This window comes from Heliconius melpomene, chromosome 7, assembly GCF_056956725.1.
Source record: "Heliconius melpomene rosina isolate 202511_hmr_F chromosome 7, ASM5695672v1, whole genome shotgun sequence".
NCBI lineage: Eukaryota > Metazoa > Arthropoda > Insecta > Lepidoptera > Nymphalidae > Heliconius > Heliconius melpomene.
In genome coordinates, this window is record NC_140395.1 from 3,121,104 (window position 1) to 3,144,507 (window position 23,404).

The 23,404-nt window shown below is 33.0% G+C and overlaps 5 protein-coding genes across 7 annotated transcripts in view; 4 read left to right on the plus strand and 1 right to left on the minus strand.

Annotated features, from left to right (window-relative positions):
• Rbcn-3B (WD repeat-containing protein Rbcn-3B) overlaps positions 1–23,404 on the minus strand; it is a 113,916-nt gene that overhangs the window by 50,450 nt on the left and 40,062 nt on the right. The window lies entirely within an intron of this gene.
• LOC146537330 (uncharacterized) lies at positions 5,851–8,552 on the plus strand. Its single transcript, XM_085187795.1, has 2 exons — positions 5,851–5,954; positions 7,853–8,552. The coding sequence occupies exons 1-2, from the start codon at positions 5,943–5,945 to the stop codon at positions 8,291–8,293; spliced, it is 453 nt and encodes a 150-aa protein (XP_085043921.1). The 5' UTR covers positions 5,851–5,942; the 3' UTR covers positions 8,294–8,552.
• On the plus strand, positions 9,082–11,117 carry LOC146537331 (uncharacterized). Its single transcript, XM_085187793.1, has one exon. It carries the CDS (start codon positions 10,353–10,355, stop codon positions 11,022–11,024), a length of 672 nt encoding a protein of 223 aa, XP_085043919.1. The 5' UTR covers positions 9,082–10,352; the 3' UTR covers positions 11,025–11,117.
• On the plus strand, positions 15,834–16,976 carry LOC146537332 (uncharacterized). Its single transcript, XM_085188165.1, has 2 exons — positions 15,834–15,870; positions 16,333–16,976. Exons 1-2 carry the CDS (start codon positions 15,834–15,836, stop codon positions 16,974–16,976), a joined length of 681 nt encoding a protein of 226 aa, XP_085044291.1.
• LOC146537333 (uncharacterized) lies at positions 21,092–22,414 on the plus strand. The gene is made up of 3 exons (XM_085187798.1): positions 21,092–21,110; positions 21,621–21,878; positions 22,284–22,414. The coding sequence occupies exons 1-3, from the start codon at positions 21,092–21,094 to the stop codon at positions 22,412–22,414; spliced, it is 408 nt and encodes a 135-aa protein (XP_085043924.1).

Here is a 23,404-nt window from a genome sequence, read left to right on the forward strand (position 1 = left end):
CTGAAATAGATAAAAAAAAACAATCAATTAGAGAGAAATACGAATCAATTAAAATGCGTACCCTGAAATACGCAGGATACAACGTAAAGCTAAAACAATACTAGTGTTCCGTCCGCGGTTTGTATGTATATGTATTGCAAATTGGGTGAAAAATACGGAAAGGATTTTCCGTCCAATTTTGCTTTGTCTTGATCAGGATAAAAATAAGTAATTTCCTCAAGTGGGAATCAAACCAACGACCGTCGCGTTTACAACCTGACGCTATCCTATTGCACCAATAAGGTCTTAAGAGTGTTATAAAAAAGAAACTAATTTCCAAATCATTTGTTATTTACTCCAGCTCAACAGTCAACACCTTGAGTAATAATTGATTTTTTTCTTTTTCAATTACATGTATGTACTCGTGTATATTAGATTATTACATGTTCAATTCGAAGGTTTATTTTCAATGTTTGATAGTACATCAAACATTGAAAAAAGGTTTTAATAAACTAAATGGTTAAAAGAAAAAAAAAAAACACGCTATCGTTCTACGAGCCCAAACTGGAGGGACGTACTCGTAGTGAACTGTAGAGAGTTTTACTTTTCAAGTCATCCTTGTAAGCCGGACTCTGCTGAGACACTAAGAATTTCTTCGTCGACGTCGGTTCCTCAGCTCGTTTCCGTGTCATCGATGATAGTTTAAATTTGGCATTATCCACAAATTGTGACACAAATTGTGACATCTCTCTCGAGATGTTCTTTATTTGCTCGTCGGTTAACATACTCGACACTCAATGAACGGAGACCTTTCTTAAATACAATTCGGCCGCAAGGACTCTTTGAATACACTCATATGAGATTCCTGTGATCTCCCCGACATGCCTGATAGCCACTCTACGATCTGCCAATACAATTTCTTAATATATTTTTCAGATTATCTTCAGTGATTCAAATTCATATTCTTAGATTTTATTACGGCTCGACCTAAAAAAGCGTTTATATTAATTAATATACAAGACGGTATAACTAGCGGAATTTTAACAATATATCTATACTATACATATGAACGTATATACTCAATGTGTTTGTAATTACTCTATATAAAGTCCGGTACAAGTTTTCACAGTGAACTATAATAGCATGAGGAAACGAAAGTGGATAAGTAAGTATATCAAAAGGATAAATGCCATTTAATCATCTGCTCAAGGATAACTTCTATCCAGGTGGCTTTTTTTTGAGAAACAATTAGTGTAGCTCTATCATGCTGTGAAACGGAAAGTCAAGGTGTTGGAACACCTTGAGTTTTGTTAAGTACTTTTTTTTTATTTACTCTCTATCCCGCATCTACCAGGGTAGGCAGAGTTAGTGTTAAGACACTCCGTTACCTACGTACCGTTCGATTTTCGAGGCATTACATATAGAGTGGCTGAACTCAACGCCGCGCTTCTTACCAGAGTAAGGAAAATGAAAATAATTAATCTCTCTGAGTGGGAGTCAAACCTACAACCGACGCGTTCATAGTGAGACGCTGTGCCGCTGGGCCACGACCACTTCTATCACAAATTTATCCATAAAGCAAATAAAATAACAAATCTAATGTTATTACCTACTATATCTTCTTCTAAATATATAAAATCGAAAGAGCACTCACTCATCACGAAATCTCAGAAACTACATGTGCTAGGAATCTGAAATTTTGTATAGGAGTTATTTATAGGACGTAGGTGCTCGCTAAGACGGGAATTTGCAATATTCGTCTTCTAAGGGGTTGTTTTTGGGGTTGAAAGTTTGTATGAAACTTCGTTACTACAAATGCTAGGAGTCTCAAATTTTACATGGACGTCACGTATAGGACGTAGGTACTCATGGAGACAAAAATTAATAATAACGTAGTTGACGCAGGCGAAGCCGCGGGCGGGCCGCTAGTACGAATATAATATTCATAAATTCGATAGCTTAACCAACAGATTTGATACGTGTCAATACATACAAGGTTATCTGTGATTGTGAGCGGTGCAGAAATTATATTCATGTATAAATAATTAACGCGATGGAGGTAGCCGCTTCGATTTCCGGAATATTTGCGGTTGCGATAAATGACAATATAACAATTCACAGATTTTTTTATGATCGTTAAAGATTGATAATTTCAATGTGGTGTGTCCGATTCAAAAAAAATTGTACTATGTATCCCGTACGTAACCGGTTAGGCATGAAATATAGAGTTAGTACACTCCGCCCCCACTGTCCACAACATTTTGAAGACATTGTGTGTTAACTGGCGGATATCAATGCCGCGTTTTGTCTTTGTAACTGGAGCGAGGACTTAAAGTAGGTGTTGAGATATCGGTATCCACGAATTTTTGATGGGGGGAATATAGGTACCTTCTTCTTCTAAATGACAACAGTTAAAAACTTGATTGTTTTAACAAATATTATGCAGTTTAAATTTATATTAACACCTTATTGACGCTTAACAAAACGCAATGCCTCTAGATTTCGGCAGAAAGTGGGGAACGGAGCGTCCTAACACTTGATTCCCTCTGCCTACCTGTGCTGTGTGCGGGATACAGCGTGAAACGTGATTATAATTTACATTAAACAATGTAAAAGGATTTCTATACTGTCCTTATTTGTCTATCGGTAAGCAGTTATTAATTTTACAATATGAGCAGGTAGTTAGTTATAGATTATAATTCATATATGTCACTAGGCAGTTAGTTGACTTGCTATTTCTAGGTAAACTTGGAATTATTAGTTTTTTTACTTTTAATTTTATACTTAAATGGTATTTATTGGAGTGGCTTACCATATTTCAATATTCCAATAAACTATGGATAACGGATATGTACCTACTTCGATTTTAATAGGCGTTTAATTAAAATGTCGAATGGAAAGTATTGGTACCGAAATGAATGGCAAAAACGATCAAAGAAGTGAGAGTGAGTGGCAAGAGAGATAGAGGGAGATCTCGATTGACACTCGAAAACATAATATCAGTGATAATGGAGGAAGGGCATGTAAACAGCATGGGAGCCCCCCGTCACGAGGATGTATGTGCGAGTTGATGATAGAAGAGGAGAGGAAACAGAGGTATGCAGAAACCGTAGCGTTTGGCGCTCCATACTCTGTGGCTACCCCTATAGGGATAATGCGTGAAAGACCCCGTGCGTTGAAGACCCATATTTTTTTGTTGTACACACACACATTGTTCAACCCATTAATAATAATAAATAAAAAAAAAACCCTTCGCTTTCTTGCAAAAAATAACAATTTTACATTACGCTTAGTCGTAACTATCAAACTAATGTGTTATTTTTTTTTCTCTGGCGGAGGGGTTCTTGGAGACCAATCTCAAAAACGAACTAAGTACATCGAATTGGCATGTTTGCGACTAAATTAAAAAGTTTAATTTCAACTTTCACTGTCAATATTAAATTCGAAAGCTTTATTTTTTTTAACAAGAACCGGAATAAATTATTACATATCACTGTAAATATACTGATTTTTTTAAGTTTAAATAAGTTTTCAAACATTAAATTCTATCTCCACGGTAATAGATAGGTAGGCAGAAGAAACGTAGTGTTAAATCACTCCGTTCACATAGAGACACTTCCGTTCCACATTTTCCGCCGTTTCTTTATCTTTCCGCCGAATTCTGGAGACATTGCTTACGTAGTGGCGAAACTCAACACCGCGCTTTGCCTTCCTGCGATGAAAAGAAAATATTAAATATTTTATTTTCCATCGGGAATCGAACCCTGTCTCGAGCCCTGCGCTATGACTGGCGTCAAATCAATATAATTATTATCTACATATATATTTCAATGTTCAACGTAACATCGCTTGCCCATGAAATATGTACGAGTAGATGTGAAGTAACCGTGTAGTTTTTTGCCGCAATTTAGATTAAATAGATAAAAATATATTTTAAATATTTTTAAGTTTCTTATATTAATTAATAGTGTTTAACATAAGAGGCGGAAAAAATTAAAACCAAAATAAGTAATCTATTTTAAATTTAAATGTAAAAAATAAAGTACTAGTTCCGGAAATAAATATATTACTACAGAACACATACACATGCGTGAGTTCAATAAGTTTTTTTTTACAGAATCACGCTTTATCCTGAATAGCTATATTAAAAGCCACGGAATGTAAACGCGATGGCCGTAGGTTCGATTTTCACTTTGGGGTATTATAACTATGTATTTCACTACTATGCATGCGGGAATGCAAAACGGTGTGTTGAATTCTGCCACTTAAAACGCATTAAAGAACGGAGTGTCGTAAAATAAAATACTCTCTGCCTATAATGCGTATACAAATTAAACTTTTGAAATATCTTCACACAAATAAAGAGCCTCACGCAATATTATTTAACTATTTCAAAAATAATAAAATCATACATCACACACTGTATTCCGCATTTATAGGAGGGGTAGGCAGAGGATACTTACTTTTGAGACACCCCGTTCCTCAAGCACTGTATGATTTTTGAAATCTTCTGTATCGAGTAACGGAACTAAACGCCGCGTTTTGTCTTGTTATTAGAGCAAAGAAATGAAAATAATTCATTCCAACGACTGGAAATCGAACCCACACACCTTCGCGTTTACAGTCACTGAGCTGCTGTACCTCAACAGACTCAAACTATCTTGATAATTAGAATAAGACAGTATATGAAAAAAACTTTTTCATTGCATCATTCAAGAGATGTATAATTTCTAGGCCGTCATTGCGCAATTAGGAAGTGTCTGATTGTAAAAAAAAAAGCTTTAGCTTCAGACAAATAAAAGCCAGTGTCAATATTCTCCACTTCTTGAAAAACTCGAGTCGTAGCATGTTGAATAGCGAAATTCAAATCAACATATCTCCGAGAGGTGATCGAGCTTCTCATCCTTTGAACGACATTATAGTAATGACCTAATTATAATTCACGACAGATCCAAATTGGTACCTCCCTGCTAAGCCCGTTTCATATGAAAAAGGTAAGATTTAAAAAAATCTGAAATGCACTACCAGCACTAAGATATAGAGTACTCGAACATAGCCTATACTTACTCGAGTAAGGCCACTTATAAAATAAAACGAAATATATAAATATTTTTGTAACCGATGAAATAATTAAATCTGACAGGTTTAAGAGTGTTCACTATATTATATGCAACATATACAGCATGTTTTAACATGTTTTAAAATATGTTTTAAAATATTCGAAACCAAAGTCCATAAAACTGAACAAAGCTTAATTCTTAATAGAATCGATGAGGCCGTCTGTAAAAATGACAGTTATTGGTTTGATTCTCATTTAGGGAATAAATTATATTTTCTTGCTTTGGTAGTAAGACAAAGGCCGGCGTTGAGTTCCGCATGTCCCAAAGGGGAACTGAGTGTCTTAACACTAAGTTCAATCCGCCTACCCTATTTTATGAAGGACAAAGTATGAAAGTAACAATGAATAAATAAATCAAAATATAGCAAAAGTATTTAAAAACTATAATTTATGTATCAAAATATGCTAATAACTTAAATTGTTGGTAATTTATATTAATCGAAACTACATTTAACTTAAAGCACCTACAAAATTTATTCAATAGACTAGATTAAATTAATTTATTTTCGATTAATTATATGAAACAAAAAAAAAACGATTAAGATCCGACAACAAAACTAAAAAGAAACTTTAAAAAAATTAAGCCACAACCAACCGACTCGACGCCTTAGCGACAAAAAAAAGTGAAATGAAGAAATAAAAAAAAACAAAACTACAAAAAAAAAATTACACATGACACTGACATTTCATACAAAATGTCGTTTATGTATTAATAATAACAATAATAACAAGTATGTACATACATACACGTACAGTGTACTTTCAATGGCAACCAGTATAAAAGACGTGGTTGGCAGGAGGACAGCATTCAGTAGCTCACCAGCAGTCTAACAAGAAGTGCAAGATGAGATTTCTGGTAAGAACACCTTATCAGTGATAACACTTATCATTAAAAGTGATAATGGTTAAATATAAAAAAAATCAGTGCTAAAGTCATAAAATAACAATTTTAAACATCGAATTTAATATGAGTGTATTTCCAGACTTTTTTTAAAAATAGTTTATTATTAATAAAAAAAGTTATTTTGAAAAAAAAAATAGTTATAAATTATAAAAATATTTAAAAAAATACGGGATAATTTTTGCACTGATTTTTATACCATCACTACTTTTTGATTTATTATTTATATATTTATTTTTTTATTATTATTTTTTCATTTATGCGTTAATCTATCTAAATAATATAAATTTCAAGATCTCACATTAATCTTAAGAAAAACCGCGACAATTGAAACGCAACGAATATTTATATTTAAAATAACTTAAAATTTCATATATTCTGCTATTATTAACGCTATCTATTTCTGACCTTTTAACGGATAGAAGCAGCCGTGGCTGCAATGAAATAGCATTTGAATATAATTGCGATAGATGTGGGTTCGATGTCCACTCCATCAAAGCTAGTAATCGGTAATGTTTCATACTATAATTCAAGAAATTTACATTAATTTTAATTAATTATACAAACTAAATTGAAACCAGTTCAACCATCTACTTTTAAAGTTATAATAGGATTAAAATGTATATCAATTTAGACATAACAGGTATAATTTTGTCTCTTAAATCCTGGATCATTTATAAAATTGTTTTTTTTTTCGGATCAATAACCAAAAATACTTTTAAATTTACTGCTTTTAACTTCTTTTCAAATGTATTTTATTAAATTTTATTCCAATTATTAATTAGCTTCACGCTGTACTCCTAGCGGGGTAGTTAGAGATAATAATTAATACATACCTATTAGATATATAAACTTTAATCACTCTTCCTATTCGTGAAAACCGAATTAAAATCTATTCCGTGGTTTGAAACATCTACGAGTAAACGTACATACATCAATTGGAAATCCACTTTTAAAATCAAGTTAACTAACATTTTTACCCAAATATCTATTTTCAATTGTATAAAATTCGAACCTACATACCATGCCTAAGTGAAGAAATCCATGGCAAATCATTCTGAAACCGTGTAAATATGTTAAAAATTACATAATGTAATTGACAGGTATTCTCAAAAATCACAATTACTACGCTCGTCTATGTCACGCAATTTTTCTACATTTTTTTTAATTTTAAGCCAATTCCGGTCTTATTATAAGGGGTTAAGGTAGAAAAACGTATAACAGCTTAACCATTTGGGTTCTTTATACGTGGTTGGGTCTTACGCGTTTTGCCTACGACTGCTTAGTGGTCAAGGCTAACGACAAAGATTAAGAATTAGATGTGAAATATGATACAAATATATATTTTTTTGTTATTGGACGAAAAAAAAAAGGAAGCAGATATTTGACTACTTAAATATAATGTTAACCGAATATTTATTAAAAAAAAGTAATAAACATAAAAACGGAATGTCTTAACACAATTTTTTTCTGTGTCAATCCCGATATATGTGGAAAAATTGGAAAAATAACACCAATACCAAGTATTTCGAGAACTATTATAAAATATCTATATACAATACAAATTGAGTACATAATTTGTATTCAAAATGCGTTTTAAATTGAAAGGATACGTAACTATGTTAGGAGTGTTTCATAAGGCTCGTTACAAATACAGTTTTACTGAGGCAAGGTCAATACTAATGTTATTGACAGTATTTAAATGTTTAGACTTTTGGTCGTATATTACGAGTTAATCAAATAGATTTGATCATTTCTCTACTCTTCTACGCATATTCACCCATTTAGGAACTAAAAAAAACAATCAACAATAATCATAATCACAACTAATAATTAATTCTATTTATCAACAGATCGCTTTCGTCGCCATCCTCGGCTATGCTTCGGCTAGCGCCATCATCTCCCCCCTGGTCTTAGGCGCCAACGCTGGTGACGTGCAAGCCGCCGTCATCGACGCCAATGTAGCCGCCCGCGACTCCATCCGCGCCCTCGGCGAAGGCCAGGCCCGCGCCGCCGAAGCCGTCATCCAAGCCAACACTGAAGCAGTCCGCCAAGTCGCTGAGAACAACCGTAACATCCACGAAAACGCTTACTGGGGATCAGTCGCCGCCTCCCAAAACCTCGTAGCTGCTGCTCAATCTCAGGTCGCCGCTATCGATGGAGCCGCCGCCGCCGCCCGTGGTATCCCCATCGCCCCATTGGCCTACGCTGGTGCCCTTCCCTATGCCGCCCCTTACGCTCTCGGTCTCGGAGGTCTCGGCCTCCACGGCCTCCACGGCATCCACGCTTGGTAAATCAACTTGACCTGGCACATCACTAAATAGTGATGTACTTGTTTGGGAGTTACCTCGTCCCTGAAGTCAAGGAAACCTCCAAACTTAACAACTGGCATTGGCAATGTTCACATTAACAGTGGATATTGCCAAACAGTTGTTCCAATGGAAACCGATTGCTCAATGGATTTCTACAAAGGTCTCAACGTAACTCTCTTTGTAAATAAGTGAATCTCATGCCATCACTGCCAAAGTGTAAAATAAACACAGAAACTTACAACTCTCGCTTTTACTTTCAATCCGTTCCAAATCTTCTAAATAAATACCTGCTGTGTGAAATTTAAAATTCTAGTTTCGACTAATTTCTTTTTCTTATATACTTTTGCCAACGAGAACAAAATTGCAATTAATAATTATAAGCGTTTGGGTACTAAGCAATTTTTAAGATTCATAGTAAAGAAAATTTACTAATAAAATAAAATCTAGGATAACATAACAATATCAATGATTTTTTCACTCTTTTTAATCATTTTTCGTCTATTGTTAATATTTTCGCTGCACCTTAAATCGAATACAACTTATAAAATGTTACCGTTAAACTAGACTTTTGAATTTTTCCATTATTATAAAGCGATATTTACAGCGGCTATGTTAACAGATTTTTTAAGGCAAAAAATACTAGCGAGATATCAGCAGCAAAGGCGTTTTCCAGTTTCTTCAAGAATCCAATTATCTATCTATATATATAAAAGGACTTGTCCTCACTGACTGAGGTAAGACGCATGCACAGCCGTAACCGCTAATGGTTGAAACGTGAAATTTGGACAAAAGTTTACTTTCGTAATCTGGACATCCACTAAGAAGGGATTTAGAAGAATTTTAACCCTAAAGGGGTGAAATAGGGATTCAAAGTTTGTATGGAAAAAAAATTAAATCGGCACCGATTTTTATAAAATATGAAATTTAGATTTTTAAAAGTATTTAATTGAACACGTGTTTCATCGTTTTCTAGAATTCTCCCCCTAAGGGTGCAAATAAGGGGTTGAAAGTTTGTATAGGTTTTTTTTAAATCGTCACCAATTTTCATAATATTTGAAATTCAGACTCTTAAACGTATATAATTAAACACATGTTTCATGGTTTTCTAGAATTCACCCCCTAAGGGTGCAAATAAGGTGTTGAAAGTTTGTATGGAAAAATCTTTAAATCGCCACCGATTTTTATAAAATTTGAAATTTAGACTTAAAAATATTTCATTGAACACATGTTTCATGGGTTATTAGAATTCACCCTTAAATAGGCAAGCGAAGTTGCGCGCGTCCGCTAGTATCAATATATATATAAAATCGAAAGGTCACTCACTCATCATGAAATGTCAGAAACTACATGTGCAAGGAATCTGAAATTTTGCATAGGAGTTACTTATAGGACGTAGGTGCTCGCTAAAACGGGAATTTGCAATGTTCGACTTCTAAGGGGTTGTTTTTGGGGTTGAAAGTTTGTTTGAAACTTCGTTACTACAAATTCTAGGAGTAACAAATTTTGCATAGACGTCACTAGGACGTAGTAATGGAGACAGAAATTAATAATAACATAGTTCACGCGGGTGTAACCGCGAGCGGGCCGCTAGTATAGTATATTATGCATAATAAACTAATTTACACAAAAAAATGTAGACAAAACTGCGTTGAGTTAGTTAACGATGTAAGAAATATCCAGCTCCCTTCATGCATAGCATTGATAACATGTAACTTTAAAGTTTCAATTAACAGCTCATAATAATTTACATAATTCATGCATAATTTAAATCTCATTTGAATTGATTTAACGTTCAGCAATAAACAAATAATAATCAATATCAATAAAATATTCTTTCAGTGTTCACCCAAAGACTAAATAGCTAGTAACCAAACTTTAAACATTAAAAATACTTAGAAAATAAATTTCTAAAATGGTCATAGCATTAATAATAATTGGTAAGAATTTTATATTATTTAATTGAAATATAATTTTAAAGGTGAGGTTACAAGTATGTATATAATTTTGTTAAGATAACTTGTTATTGTATTAATATATAACTATGAAATATTTGTTGATAGTTTTAGCTACAATCCTTCAGAACTCAATTGAAATTGCTATTAATAATGAAGCTACGAGCAGTTCTGAAAGTGAGGAGAAGTTACGTTTTCGTAATCCTAAAGTTCCTCGAAGCTATTTAGAAAGGACGAATGTTTCTTCAAGTACAGAAGACGCAAGTGTAATTCACAGTTATGAAGGTATTAGAAAGATACCAGAAAAATTGGACAATTCGAAAACCATAGACAAAGTAAAAACTGAATACCTTCGAAATTTTGATAATCAAGACGATGAATTTTATAAAGTGAGCGTAAAGTCTGAAAGTTCCGAAAACCGAAGAGATATTTCAATAGCGGTGGATAAATCTGAGGATGAAGATGTGAGCTATAAAAGACCTGAACACTTACGTAATTTCTTCGAATCAACAGATCTATCAGAATTTGAGGATATTGAACATCTTCGGAAATCCCACAAAGAAAATCCGGACTCAATTAAATATAACAGTTATGAAAGTATAAAAAATAAACTTGAGAAGGATAAATGGAATCTCATGCGACTCCGGCCTAATTTGGAGCCCGGAACTAATATGGAGAAAAGAATATTAGCACCTTTTTTGTGGTTTATTGGCAGTAATGTTCTCAGCTTAGGCATCGGCGAGCTTATAAAGAAAGGTTAGGTAGGCGATATCGGTTGCTTTTTCAGTGTTTTACTTTAGTACTTTATTTTTGAAATTCATATTGCTATGAAAATAAAACAAAATAAAAAAATATATTCCTATTTTTTTATATAAATAATATACTTTACATAAATAATAAAATAATATATACACAAAGGTACATTTAAGGCCGTCGTGGCACAGCAGCATAAGAGTGTGACTGTAACGCGACGGTTGTGGGTTCGATCCCCACTCGAGGAAATTAAATATTTATTTACGTTTATATTTCCATTTCTTTGCTCTGGCGTCGAGGCAAAGCGCGGCGTTGAGTTCTGCCACTCAACACGCAATGCCTCCAGAATTCGGCAGAAAGTCGAGAACGGAGTGTCTTAACACTAGGTTCTCTCTGCCTACCCTGCTTGCGGGATACAGCGTGAAGCTGATTTGATTTATTTATATAGGTGCATTTAATTATAATTATTTTTAAATAAAGTTACTGTGTGCGATACAGAATTTTTTTGACTAGAAATGCACCTTGCCTACATAAGTATACCAAATGGACTATTATTTCGATGTGGCGTGGTAACAAATGAATTAGAATAATATAAAATTTGAAGGAACTGTCTGTCATGACATTCAATAGAAAAAAATAAATAAATACTGGAAACTAGCTATTGGTTCTTTATCATATTTAAAATGGTATACCAAAATTAGGAAATATTACACATTTTCTTAATAGCTATTTATTTATTTTTACTTACATCAACTAAAATTCTAAACTTCATAAATACATTTTTTACGTTTTTAAAGTGAGATAGAGATACACACATCGATGTAGCTTGATGAGAACGTATGGCCTAGTAGTAATTAATGCTTGGAAGGTTTCCAAAAAGCGTGGGTTCGAATCCCACTACGTTCTAAACATTTTCCAATGAAATATCTCAAAAATATAAGTAAATAAAATGGTTATTAAAATACTAAGAAGGTAACTTGATTGAAAAAATATTAAACATTTAATACTTTTTTTTTTAAATCTTTTATGCCTTATAATCTAAACCTTATAAACACTTTTTTTTCTCTTTCCTATTATATGTACGTACTTATATTTGTTGTAATGTTTTAATTAATGAATTTTGTGGTATCGCTTGGATAAGTTAATTCGACATATAGGCAATGAATGAATTATAATTGAACATTTCAGTAAATTATTCGAATAATTCCTCACTACTTTTACATATTAATTAAAAATACTAAAGAACATAAACTAAATTCTCATAAAAATGGATATACCAATAGGAATAATCGGTAAGCATTTCAATTTCAAAGGTTATTTAACACAAAAATATAACTATAATCTATTCCTTTCATTTTTACATACAATTTTCATATAACGTTAAAGTCAAAAAATGGGGCTTAAATTATATTAATCTACTTAGACGCATTTTAAAAGATGCTGATCTTAATAAAAGCGTCAGTGTAGACGAATATATAATATCCTGTACAATTTCAGTATATTTTATAATATTAATATTTTCTTTGCCAACAGTTTTAGTTTTGGTCACTCAAAATTCACTACAAGAGTCTGTTAATCCGGAATGTCATCCAGATATTAGTAGAGGTATCATTTGTCCTCGTAAAGAAGCTATGGACAAATCTGAGAGCAGGGATAATTTACGTTTTAGTAATCGTAAAGCTTTTTTAAACAATCCAGAAAGGACGCATGAATTTTTAAGTACAGAAGACGTCATTGCCGTCAATTATGAAGGTATTCAAAATTTTCCAGAAAAAAATGATAATTCGCAAACCATTGGAGAAGTAAGAACTGAATATCTTCGGAATTTTCAAGATCAAAATTATGAACTTTATAATGACGGCAGAGAGTTAGATAGTTCCGAAAACCGAAGGATTTCAGATGAGAATGAAGAAGACGAAAGCTATAGTCCTCAAAGCCTCAGTCTTTTTTCCGATTTTTCAGAAACATCTGACAGCAAATCAAAATCTGAGGCTTTATATATTCTTCGGAATTCCCTCAATAAAAATAGAAACTCAGTTAAATATGACAGTTATGAACATATAAGGGATCAACTTGACAAAAGCAAATGGCATATGATGCCACTTAAAACAGAAAAAAGGTTTTTAGGAGCTTTAGCAAGGGGTGTTGGCCAGATAGCAATTGAACTTGGCGTTGGCCAGCTTATAGACAAAATTTTTAACTAATGATCTAATTTGATACTACTACAAAACTAATACAATAAATTAAAAATAAAATATGTATATATTTAATTTTCTTTAACTGTATATTTATTGTGTTGTATTTAGTATATTTGTGGAATGTGTTATATAAGTTTGCTTTCTAGGTAGAAAGCAAACTTTTTCTAAATTTTACTCGTGGCCCCGCGTTCGTTGAATTCAATTCATTGTAGTAGCAAAATTTGAATGATAGCGTAAAAAAATCATCATGCATTTGTATTTGTTTTAAGTTTCTTTATCTTCTTAAGCTCACCTCCAAGCAGAGATGGTTAGCAATCAACTTCACATATATAATATTCTTTTAAAAATATTAATACAAGATAAAGTATATTTACGGGGCTTTTCATTTCTATATATGTTATGTTTTTTTTTAAAACTTCCGTCTAGTGGCGTAGTGAGGGGGCGGGCAGGGGGGGGGGGCATCATGTCCCAGGCGCTCATAATGGGGCGCCAAATAGTCCGCAAAATTATTTCAACATACATATGAAATTATATAGTAATCGCCTGGGGGGCGCTGTAAATTATTTTACCCCGGGCCCGAATTATGCTAGTACGCCACTGTTTCCATCTTATGATTTCCAAGAGTAACTCTGCAAACATGTCCCAAATTTGCAAATTTAAGTAGTTTGACGGATTATAAAAGCTTGGGGTTTTGGTCAACCTGACGCATTACTCCCGCATTAGAGGTCAAATGAGTCTAAGAAATCTAACCGTATATATAAATGCTCTTTTTTTACATTCCTATAGAAAAATAGGCCAGATTGGAGAAGTTTTTGTTGCATAGTAAGTTATTTTCCCGAAGGAACTATAAGCAACTTTAATCCTTACGGTTTACCTCAAGTTGTTCATCATTTTACTTTTGATAGTCTTCGAGAGTCTTGGCTATGATCTTTTCGGAGTAGATGATGTAGAGAATAAGCGAAACAACATAGACCTATCGAACTACTCTCTTAACGACGATTTGTATAATGTACAAATCTTTTTTTCTTCTTTCTTTTCTTTCTTTGTACTTTATTCTTTGTACTCTATCAAAAGCTTTTTCAAAATTAATAAAACAAAGAGAAACGTCTTGTTGTCTCTTACCTCGTGCCAAGTCCGGTTCTAAAGTCGAATTGCGTGCCACAAAGTTTACCACATTTTATTCTTCCGTAATTTCGTACGTTTTTAATTTTAGGAAATGCAACTAAAACTGATTTCAATATATATTATCCTCTCGTATAAGCTGTAAATTTGTTTGAAAATATTCCCTAGAGCTGTGACGTAATAAACAATTAGTTTTAAGACGTTAATGTTATGCTAGAATTATGAATTTTCTTTTTAAAGCAGCAGTCCCTTAAAGTTAAAACTTAACCTTCTAATTTTTCTGCAATATAGTTTATTTTTTTATGTTAAGCGAATGGCCGATTAATGAGCTGCTTGGAGATAAAAAAAAATAATTTTCCAAAGTCTTAAATATATTTTATTGTTTTCTAAAAACCTCATCAGAGTGCGAGTCGCAGGATAATTAGATGGCGAGTTGCAGTTATTAGTTACCATTATGAAAGAAGGATATAAAAATAATGATCTAAGCCTGAATGTTAATAAGGTAAAAGTTTTGGTATTTGAAAGAAATAAAGAAAGGACGGAATGCAAGATCAGTGTAAATGGTAAGATATAAAAACAAGTGAACGAAGTTGTATATTTGGGAAGTATGTTCAGTAGAGTTGGAAGATACGAGTTGATTGCGGAAAGACGTATTGCTGCTGGTAACAGGGTTAACGGCGCCTTAGCTGCATTGACAAGATGGCGAAACGTCAGTATAGAAGTATCTTTGGCTGAACACAATGCACTGTTGGTACTGTTGTACGGCAGCGAAACGAAGGTATTACAGAACAATAAAAGAAAGATAAATATCGTGGAGGTGCGATATGGAGTAAGATACGCATAGTTAGCTTAGCTGATCGAATCCGCAATAAAAAGATACATAGAATGGCAACTAAGTATCTTTTTATTAGCGAGATACTAACGAGATACTAGCGAGGATGTCACGGTGAGAATGAGAAAGAACGTGATCAGCTGGGTTGGGCACTTGGAACGAATGAGTGATGAAAGAATGGCTAAAAAGATTTATGATGGAAAAGTGAACTATAAAAGAGGTAGAGGGAGATCTTTGAAAACGCAGTATCAACGATACGGGGGGAAGGTTACGTAAAAAGCATGACGACCCCCCCCCCCCCCCCCAGACGACATGTATGATGACAGTCGACGAGCCAAAGAGGTATGTAGAGTTTGGCGCTCCGCTTCCGTTGTCTCCGACTATCTCGCGATGATATCTACAGCGTGAAGCTAAATTAAGTTTAAGTTAAGTTTTCTAAAAAGTATAAATCTTATAAGTTATTATGCAGTTACATGCTTATATTTTATAGTTCCTATCGCGTGTATGTATTTCACAATGTTTCTAGTAATTAATTCTTAGCAACACTTGGATTAGCTAATTTAAAATTAAACTAATTTTATGCTGAGAACTCTTTCAGTAATTCAGAAAATGAATAGTTCTTCAAAATCGCCACGCACATTAATTAAAAATATTAAGCATATAAAATGGCCATAAAAATGGTTATATTTTTAACAATAGTTGGTGAGTGCTTAAGTATATAATTTCTGATTTAATATTACAACAATTTATTTTAAAGAATTCATTTCAGAGTTATGATGTACTTACAACATATATTAAATAAAAAAATCTAATCTCTATATAGAATAAAAGGATAGACATGTCAATTTTATACATGAAAGATAAAAAAAACAATATTCGTTAGTTCTCCAATCACGCAAAAACTACACGGCAAACAGGACAGGAAATAGATTTTTGTATGGTAATAGCCTAGAGTCTGGAGCAGCGTTTCCAGACGTGCCTATTTTGGCAGGTCATCCTGATATTTAGCCCAAAAACTAAATGTCGAATGCTTTTCACGGATTATACTGCGCGAAGTCCTTTTTTATTGCTATAAGTTTTTAATTATATTTATAAGTTATATGGAAGCTTCATAGAAATACGAGTTTAATTATAAACATTTATATTTCTGCATTTTGTTGATAGTTCTAACCCTGGCCGTTCAAAAGTCACCACAACTTATCAATTCCGAATACAAAAAAACTAGAGGAATATCTGAAAGTGGGGAGAATTTACATTTTGGTAATTCTAAGGCTTTTCGAAATTTTCCAGAAAAGACGCATGATTCTTTAAGTACAGAAGAAAACGGAAGTGAAGGTAATCGGAATGTACCAGAAGCAAATAATAATTTTAAGACCTTAGACGAATTAAGAGCTCAATATTTTCGCAATTTTCAAGACCAAGACGATAAATTTCATAATCACAAGAGCGTCAGATTTAAAAGTTCCGAAAACCGAAGGGATGTGTCATTCGCAGTGGATAAATCTGACGAAGATGAAGAAAATGTAAGCTATAAAATTCCTGAAAGCCAACATAATTTTCCCCAATCAACAGACATTTCTGATAGTCAATCAGAATTTCAGCCTTTTAAATATCTTCGCGATATCCACACAAAAAATAAAGACTCAGTTAAATATGAGAGTTATGAAAATATAAGGAGCCGACTTGAGAAGAATCAATGGAATTTTATGAAACCTAATAAAAGAAACGAATTTGAAGAAGATTTATTAAACGTTGTTGGTAGAACAGCATTAAAGGCTGGCATTGGCAAACTTATAGAAAAAAACTAAATTACCCATTTGATATTACTACAAATATATTACAATAATTACAAAATAAGAAATGTATATATTTATCTATCCTATCCTTCCATACAAAAAAGTATCTTAAATTTAGAAGACAGTATTCTCAATTATAATTCTTTTGCAACTGCAAAGTTACTATATGTTTAATTTAAAGAACATGTTCATTTCTACGTTCAATTCTCTTTATTAGTTCAATATTGAGGCCCTCGTGGCACAGGGACACAAGCGTGTTTTAATCAATAATTTATTAGTATTGAAATTTTTAATAAAGGTAATATTTTAAAAGCTTAAATTATTTAAGCAAGAACATAAACAATATCAAGGGAGTAAAAGAGTCTTTGTAGGGGAAAAAGAATTTCTATGTACTTACACTAAAAAATGTCTTATAAAATAAAAACAAAAAAACAAAAATGTATGTTTAATATTAAAAAAAAAACATAAATTCACCAACATACGAAAAGTTCTTAAACTTAAAACTTGACTTGAATTTATGAGTTCTTGAGACAGTGTTGATTGTTGAGATTGCTGATTCGATGATCGAAAGTAATATTTTGTTTATTTTTAATTGAAACCATATTTATAGCCAGACTAAATAATTATAAAATATTTTAATACTTTATGGCATGCTAACAAATGATGCAGTATGATTTTGAGGAATAAAATGGTTTGTGGTAAAATTGCATACATCTAACGGAGGGATGAAACAAAAGTTCGAGAGAGCTTTCTTTCTTTTTTTTTTAAGTTTTTCTGTGGAGATTACTAAGAATTTATTTTGATATGCCAATACTCTTTGAAGTTTTTACTACTAAACCTAAAGCTTTACTCTCGCCTCAACCCAGTTTTCGTTAATTTCTTGCAAATCGACCTCAGAGTTCAAGTCTTCGAAAGTCTTGATCATGAGGCAGGAGATTATAAAAAGAATGGGCGATACAATCATAGATTTTTCGACCCTCTTAATGTTGATATCATCAAATTCCTTTCCTTGGCCTCTTTTGTATAATGCGGATATTTTTCTTATCTAATCCAATATAGTTTAATATTTCAAGTTGATGGGTTATACTGTATCATAAGCTTTGTCTTAATATATGAAAAAAAAACATTGAATTATATATTTCTTTAACTTTGTTTATATTTCTTTCTGCAACACGAATAAAGCTTACGTCACGCTACGTCCGAATTAGGTGTCACCAAGAAATGATTTAAGCTCCAATCTTTCGGCATGTTCAAAACGACATAATCAAAGAACTGAACAGAATATAAATATTTTATCATACTTTACATAATTCTAATATATATATATATAACATTCAGTCATTAAGAGATTAAAGATTCTCTAACGTTGAGGGCGATAGCTTAGCGGAAATACATTTCACGTTTTAAATAATTGATTTGCAGCCCTTGGATCTCAACAAATCTAACAATAAGTAAAAAACTAACGAAAAATCAATCATTTTCGTAGTAACACAACATTTTTTAATAACTTCACGCACGCTCAATTCCACACTTTATAATGAAGTTAGCCATAATCAGTAAGCATTTATAAACTTTTTTAAAATTTTGTAGTATTAAATTCATTTGAAATTTCCTAAGATAAGCTTCTTAAAAAAAAGTTAAAATATATACAATTTTAGTATATTTCGTAACAATGCTTTTATATTTGTGTAAGTTGATAATAGTTCTAGCTTTGGTCACTCAAAATTCAGTACAATTGTCTATTAATACCGAATGTCATCCAGATATAAGCGGAGGTATCGTTTGTCTTCATAAAAAAGCTATAGCTACATCAGAACGTGGGGAGAACTTACGGTTTGTTAATCCTAAGGCTTACCGAAGTTATCTAGAAAGAATGTATAATTTTCAAAGTACAGAAGACGAAAGTGTAAATGAAGATATTCGAAATCCACCAGAAAAATTACAGAAAAGCATAGCCTGGAACTTACAAGACCAAGACGATGAATTATATAATGATGAGAGCGTAAAGTTGAGAAGTTATGAAAACGAAGAAAGATTTCATAATTTTCCAGAATCAAAAGACATATCTGATAGCGAGTCAGGAGTTGAGCTTTTTAAAAGTATTCGCAGTTCCAATAAAAAAAGTAAGAATTCCGTTAAATATGAGAGTTATGAAAAAATAAGGAATCAACTTGAAGAAAACCAATGGAGTTTCAAGAAAAAACAGCAAGCTTTCGAAAAAAGGGGATTTTTAGGAGGTTTAGCACGTGGAATTTGGTTCGTTGGCAGAGAAGCTGTCGCACATGGCATTGGCAAAGTTATAGACTTCATTATACCATCTTAGTACTCTGTATACTTTTAATACAAAACTCGGTAGATTAACAACAATAGTGAAATAAATACAAAATACAAGTGTATATCACTGTTTTCCTTGTTTTATATTAAAAAGAAGAACTTAAGAAACGAATAATAGTTTCAGATTAAAAAAATATATTAATTTACATAGGCAGATAACATAAAAATCAAAAGGTGTCAGCTTTTCACATTTATTATTTTCACGTTTAAATATCTAAATACAGTGTTTTTTTTTCCAATTCCTAATATTACTTGTACAACCTCTGAAATTTAACATCTGTGCTAGGATAACTTTATAATGTCATAATATCTGTACTCTACAAACATTGTTTGACTATAGTTAAAATGCAATCACTTCGATAAATAACTACTAAAGAAATCTATTTAAAAATAGTCAATTATAAATCTCATAATGAGAATAACAATTATTTACTGTTTCACCATTCAAGTGCATTTTTTAACAAGTTGCTATTAACGTAACCTTATGAAACTTTCAGAGATTATTTAACACATGTATCATTAGTTATGGAAATTATTTCTTAAAAAAAAACTAATTTTATATTGATGTTATTACCAAGATGTATACACCGATAGTTATAATATATTATGTGATATAAAACGCCTATTTCTGAGTTATTTTGAGGAAAAAACACAACCGAAGACCCAACAGTGGGACTGTATTATCAAATTTCCGAATATCTCCTGAACCACTGAAAATCGCTAAAACAGGTACTGAAGTACTACCTATAGACTACCGTTGACTACAGTCACATCTTTGTGCCCCTGGATCACGACGGCCTCCAATATTTCTTTCAATAAATAATGCAATAAATACATACTGAAAAACATATATTTATTTATACCATATGAATAACACCATAAGCACTAAAATATACAATATTTATTTTTTCCCCCGCTCCATTTCGTTAATTTTTAAGTCAAGACAAACGAGATGCCCATCTTCACACTATATCTTTCATAAACAAGGGTAAGCAGAGAGTCATCAGTGGTCATGCCGAAGGCGTAGAAACGCAAATGTTTAAATGTAAGTAACCAGTTTTTCAATTTAATTTATTTTATTTTTATTTAATTCATGAGTAACCAGTCTCGTGGAATTAGGATCCTAAGCCAGGTCTACTTTTCTAATAGAATGAACATACTTTACACTGATATATTAACTGATATATTGAATGATACAAGCGTGCAACGGGTGTGGGATCGATTCTCACTCGGGGTAATGAAATATTTTTATTTCCTCGCTCTGGCAACGAGGCATAATGCAGCGTTGAGTTCCATTCAACACACAATGCCTGTGACGCCTCGACGATATGGATGTGAAACGTAGTGTCTTAATAATAGACTCCCAAGTTCTGACTGCCTACTTTGCTATGTGCTAATATCATAAATATATATATATATCTACATAGTATTAAATATTCCATTTTCCCGTTTGAATTTGAAAAAATGCATGTTGCGTACTGGAAAGGAACCATGCTTGTTGCCCTACCAGAACTGGGATATGAAAATAATTTGTTCCTAAAAGTGGAGATTTGAACCCACAACTATCGCTTTTACAGTCTGACTCTACCTTACTGAGTCACGATTGCCTTTATTATTACCAAAATTTTATTCTCAATTTCATTTTTATGTACAATAATTAATTAAACGGCCGATTTCTGTATAAATTACTTTTGTCATGTTCAATTAGTTTATACCCTTCGAAACGCCGCTGTATAATTAGTTTTTACTACGGAACATTTCAGAATTGTAAAAGTATACATAACTGCGCGAACATGAAGTTGGTATTTTTGGGTAAGATTTTCTTATTTAGCGTCTAGTACTTTTGCAGATCTCTTTCTCCTCAACCACTGCCAATAACTTCTACATACGTGAGCACGTATGAACATATACGTGAAATAAGAGGCATAATTAAGGAGCGGAGTTCGACGCCTTTTACCAGAGTTAAATCTATCAAAACCAGCTTCATGCTGTATCTCACACACAGCAGTGTAGGGAGAGGGAACCTAGCGTTAAGGTCCTCCGTTCCCTAAATTCTGGACGCATCGCGTGTGAGTGGCGGGACTCAACGTCTAACTTTGCCTGGACACCAGACCGAAGAAATAAAAATTAAATTATCATCAGTGGTTCAAGCGGGCGTCCCACTTTTGCGCTTCAACGGCTACGAACTCACATTTTACCTTTCTCGTTTTGGTAATAGAAGGAACCGCGGCGTTGAGTGCCGCCACTCATCTCGAGATTTAGGGGCAAAGTGCCCAACTACAATGTAATCGGGATACAGCATAATACATAGTTTAATTACAGTCATTGCCATCGCTTTTCTACAATTCTCCCAGTCACAAAGTTCAAATAACGAAAAAGATGCTGAAAATCCCCAAAATAATCAATTTGGAAGTGACGACACTCCTGAAAATCTTAGACAGGGTAATCGGAGAAGAGGGAGACATAAATACGAGTATGTGCAACTGGGCCTGGGCGATGATATATATGTCGACAGCGACTTTCCTTACCATGAAGGTTATAAGTCAGGGAGACCTACAAACTCACGCGATCGGCTTGCAGGTATAATTAATTTATTATATGAATAACAATGAATATAATTTATGTAACGAAAACATATTTTTTTTCAGCATCGAAGCCGCCTTTGCCTCGTTGCTAGCTGAGCGAGGAAAAGAAAATAATAAATATTTCATTCCCCCGAGTGAGAATCGAACCTACAGTCGTCACGTTTAAAATTATTAGTTAACGTCATAGTGATGCTTTTGCCAATAAGTATCGCATATTTGCTTGCGATAGTTATACAAGGAGATAAATTATTTTCATTTCGACAAACAAAGAAGACAAAGCGAGGCGTTAATTTCCGTCACTCAACGCAATGTCTCCAAAATTGGGTCATGCGTGGAAAACTCGGCTCACTCGCGGAAATGCGTGACGCTAAACAAATTATTTTAAATGAATAATTTTCAGGAAACAAAGGACGTCCATCAAAGGCCAAACTCAAAGAGATCCATATTCTGAAATTCCCTACGGATCCGAAAGCTGTTTTTCTGTACATTCCTCTAAGCAGCAGCAGCGCCGTTAGGCCTAGTGAGGTATAAAATATTTGGAAAATTTGCGGCGACCTCGAATATTTTGTTTGAAATAAACATTAAAATATTATATTTTTGTTTTCTTTCACGAACGTTTCTTACATTCGCGTAGTTATATTAAAGACTAGCGGACCCGGACGCGGCTACGCCTGCTTGAACTATAAGAATATTTATTAAATATTATATAATATATTTATGTTTATAAGGATGAATATCAAAATATAAGTTCATTTTGGGTGACATTGTCTTAAAACAACCAAGAAAGTTTGCAAACCGTTGCTTAGCAACGACGGTTGTTATTAACATGGCAGAATAAATTGCATGTCAAATTAGAAAGTATTTTAATTTATTAGTACATATTTGTAATGTAATGTTATATAGCCTATAGCACTTCTGAAGAATGCAGCTTTCATACAAAACAAAAACATAGTAAATCGGACCAGTAGATCCAGAGATCTTAGCGTTCAAACAAACAAACAAACAAACAAACTCTTCCGCTTTATTATATTAGTATAGATAAAATTAGAGACAGATTAGATAGAGAGCAATACTATATTAAAAATATAAAAAAATATAATATATATAAATATTTACAAGCTTCACGCTCTATCTCGCCTATAGCAGGCAAGGCAGATGGAGCCTAGTTTAGTGAGCGGCGGAACTCAACGCCGCGGTTTGCCTTGTTACAACAGTGACAAGTGTTGCGTGTTACAAAAAATTAAAATATTAATATATAACAAATCATTCCCCCGAGTAGAGATCGAAACCAGGACCATCACGTCTATACTAACACGCTTGTTCCACTGCGCCACGACGGCTTCAAATAAAAAGAATGAAATAAAAAATCCCCTATGGAACAGATTCGTAAGTTGATTACCAAAGCAATCGATTTCATAAAATAGGCTTTTTATCCAAAAGATCGCAAGTTCAAATTCCGCAAAATTTAAAATTATATAAAAAATCCCTTTGCATGTTTGTGCGTTTGCACCCAAAAACTAA

What these genes read in the sequence shown, in the direction of transcription:
- LOC146537333 (XM_085187798.1), top strand. An exon ending in CTCACGCGATCGGCTTGCAG is followed by an intron (nt 21,879 to 22,283) that starts GTATAATTAATT and finishes AATAATTTTCAG; the next exon opens with GAAACAAAGGACGTCCATCA.
- LOC146537331 (XM_085187793.1), top strand. Translation starts at nt 10,353, where the DNA reads ATGAAATATTTGTTGATAGTTTTAGCTACAATCCTTCAGAACTCAATT.
- LOC146537332 (XM_085188165.1), top strand. Translation starts at nt 15,834, where the DNA reads ATGGCCATAAAAATGGTTATATTTTTAACAATAGTTG. An exon ending in TATATTTTTAACAATAGTTG is followed by an intron (nt 15,871 to 16,332) that starts GTGAGTGCTTAA and finishes TTTTGTTGATAG; the next exon opens with TTCTAACCCTGGCCGTTCAA.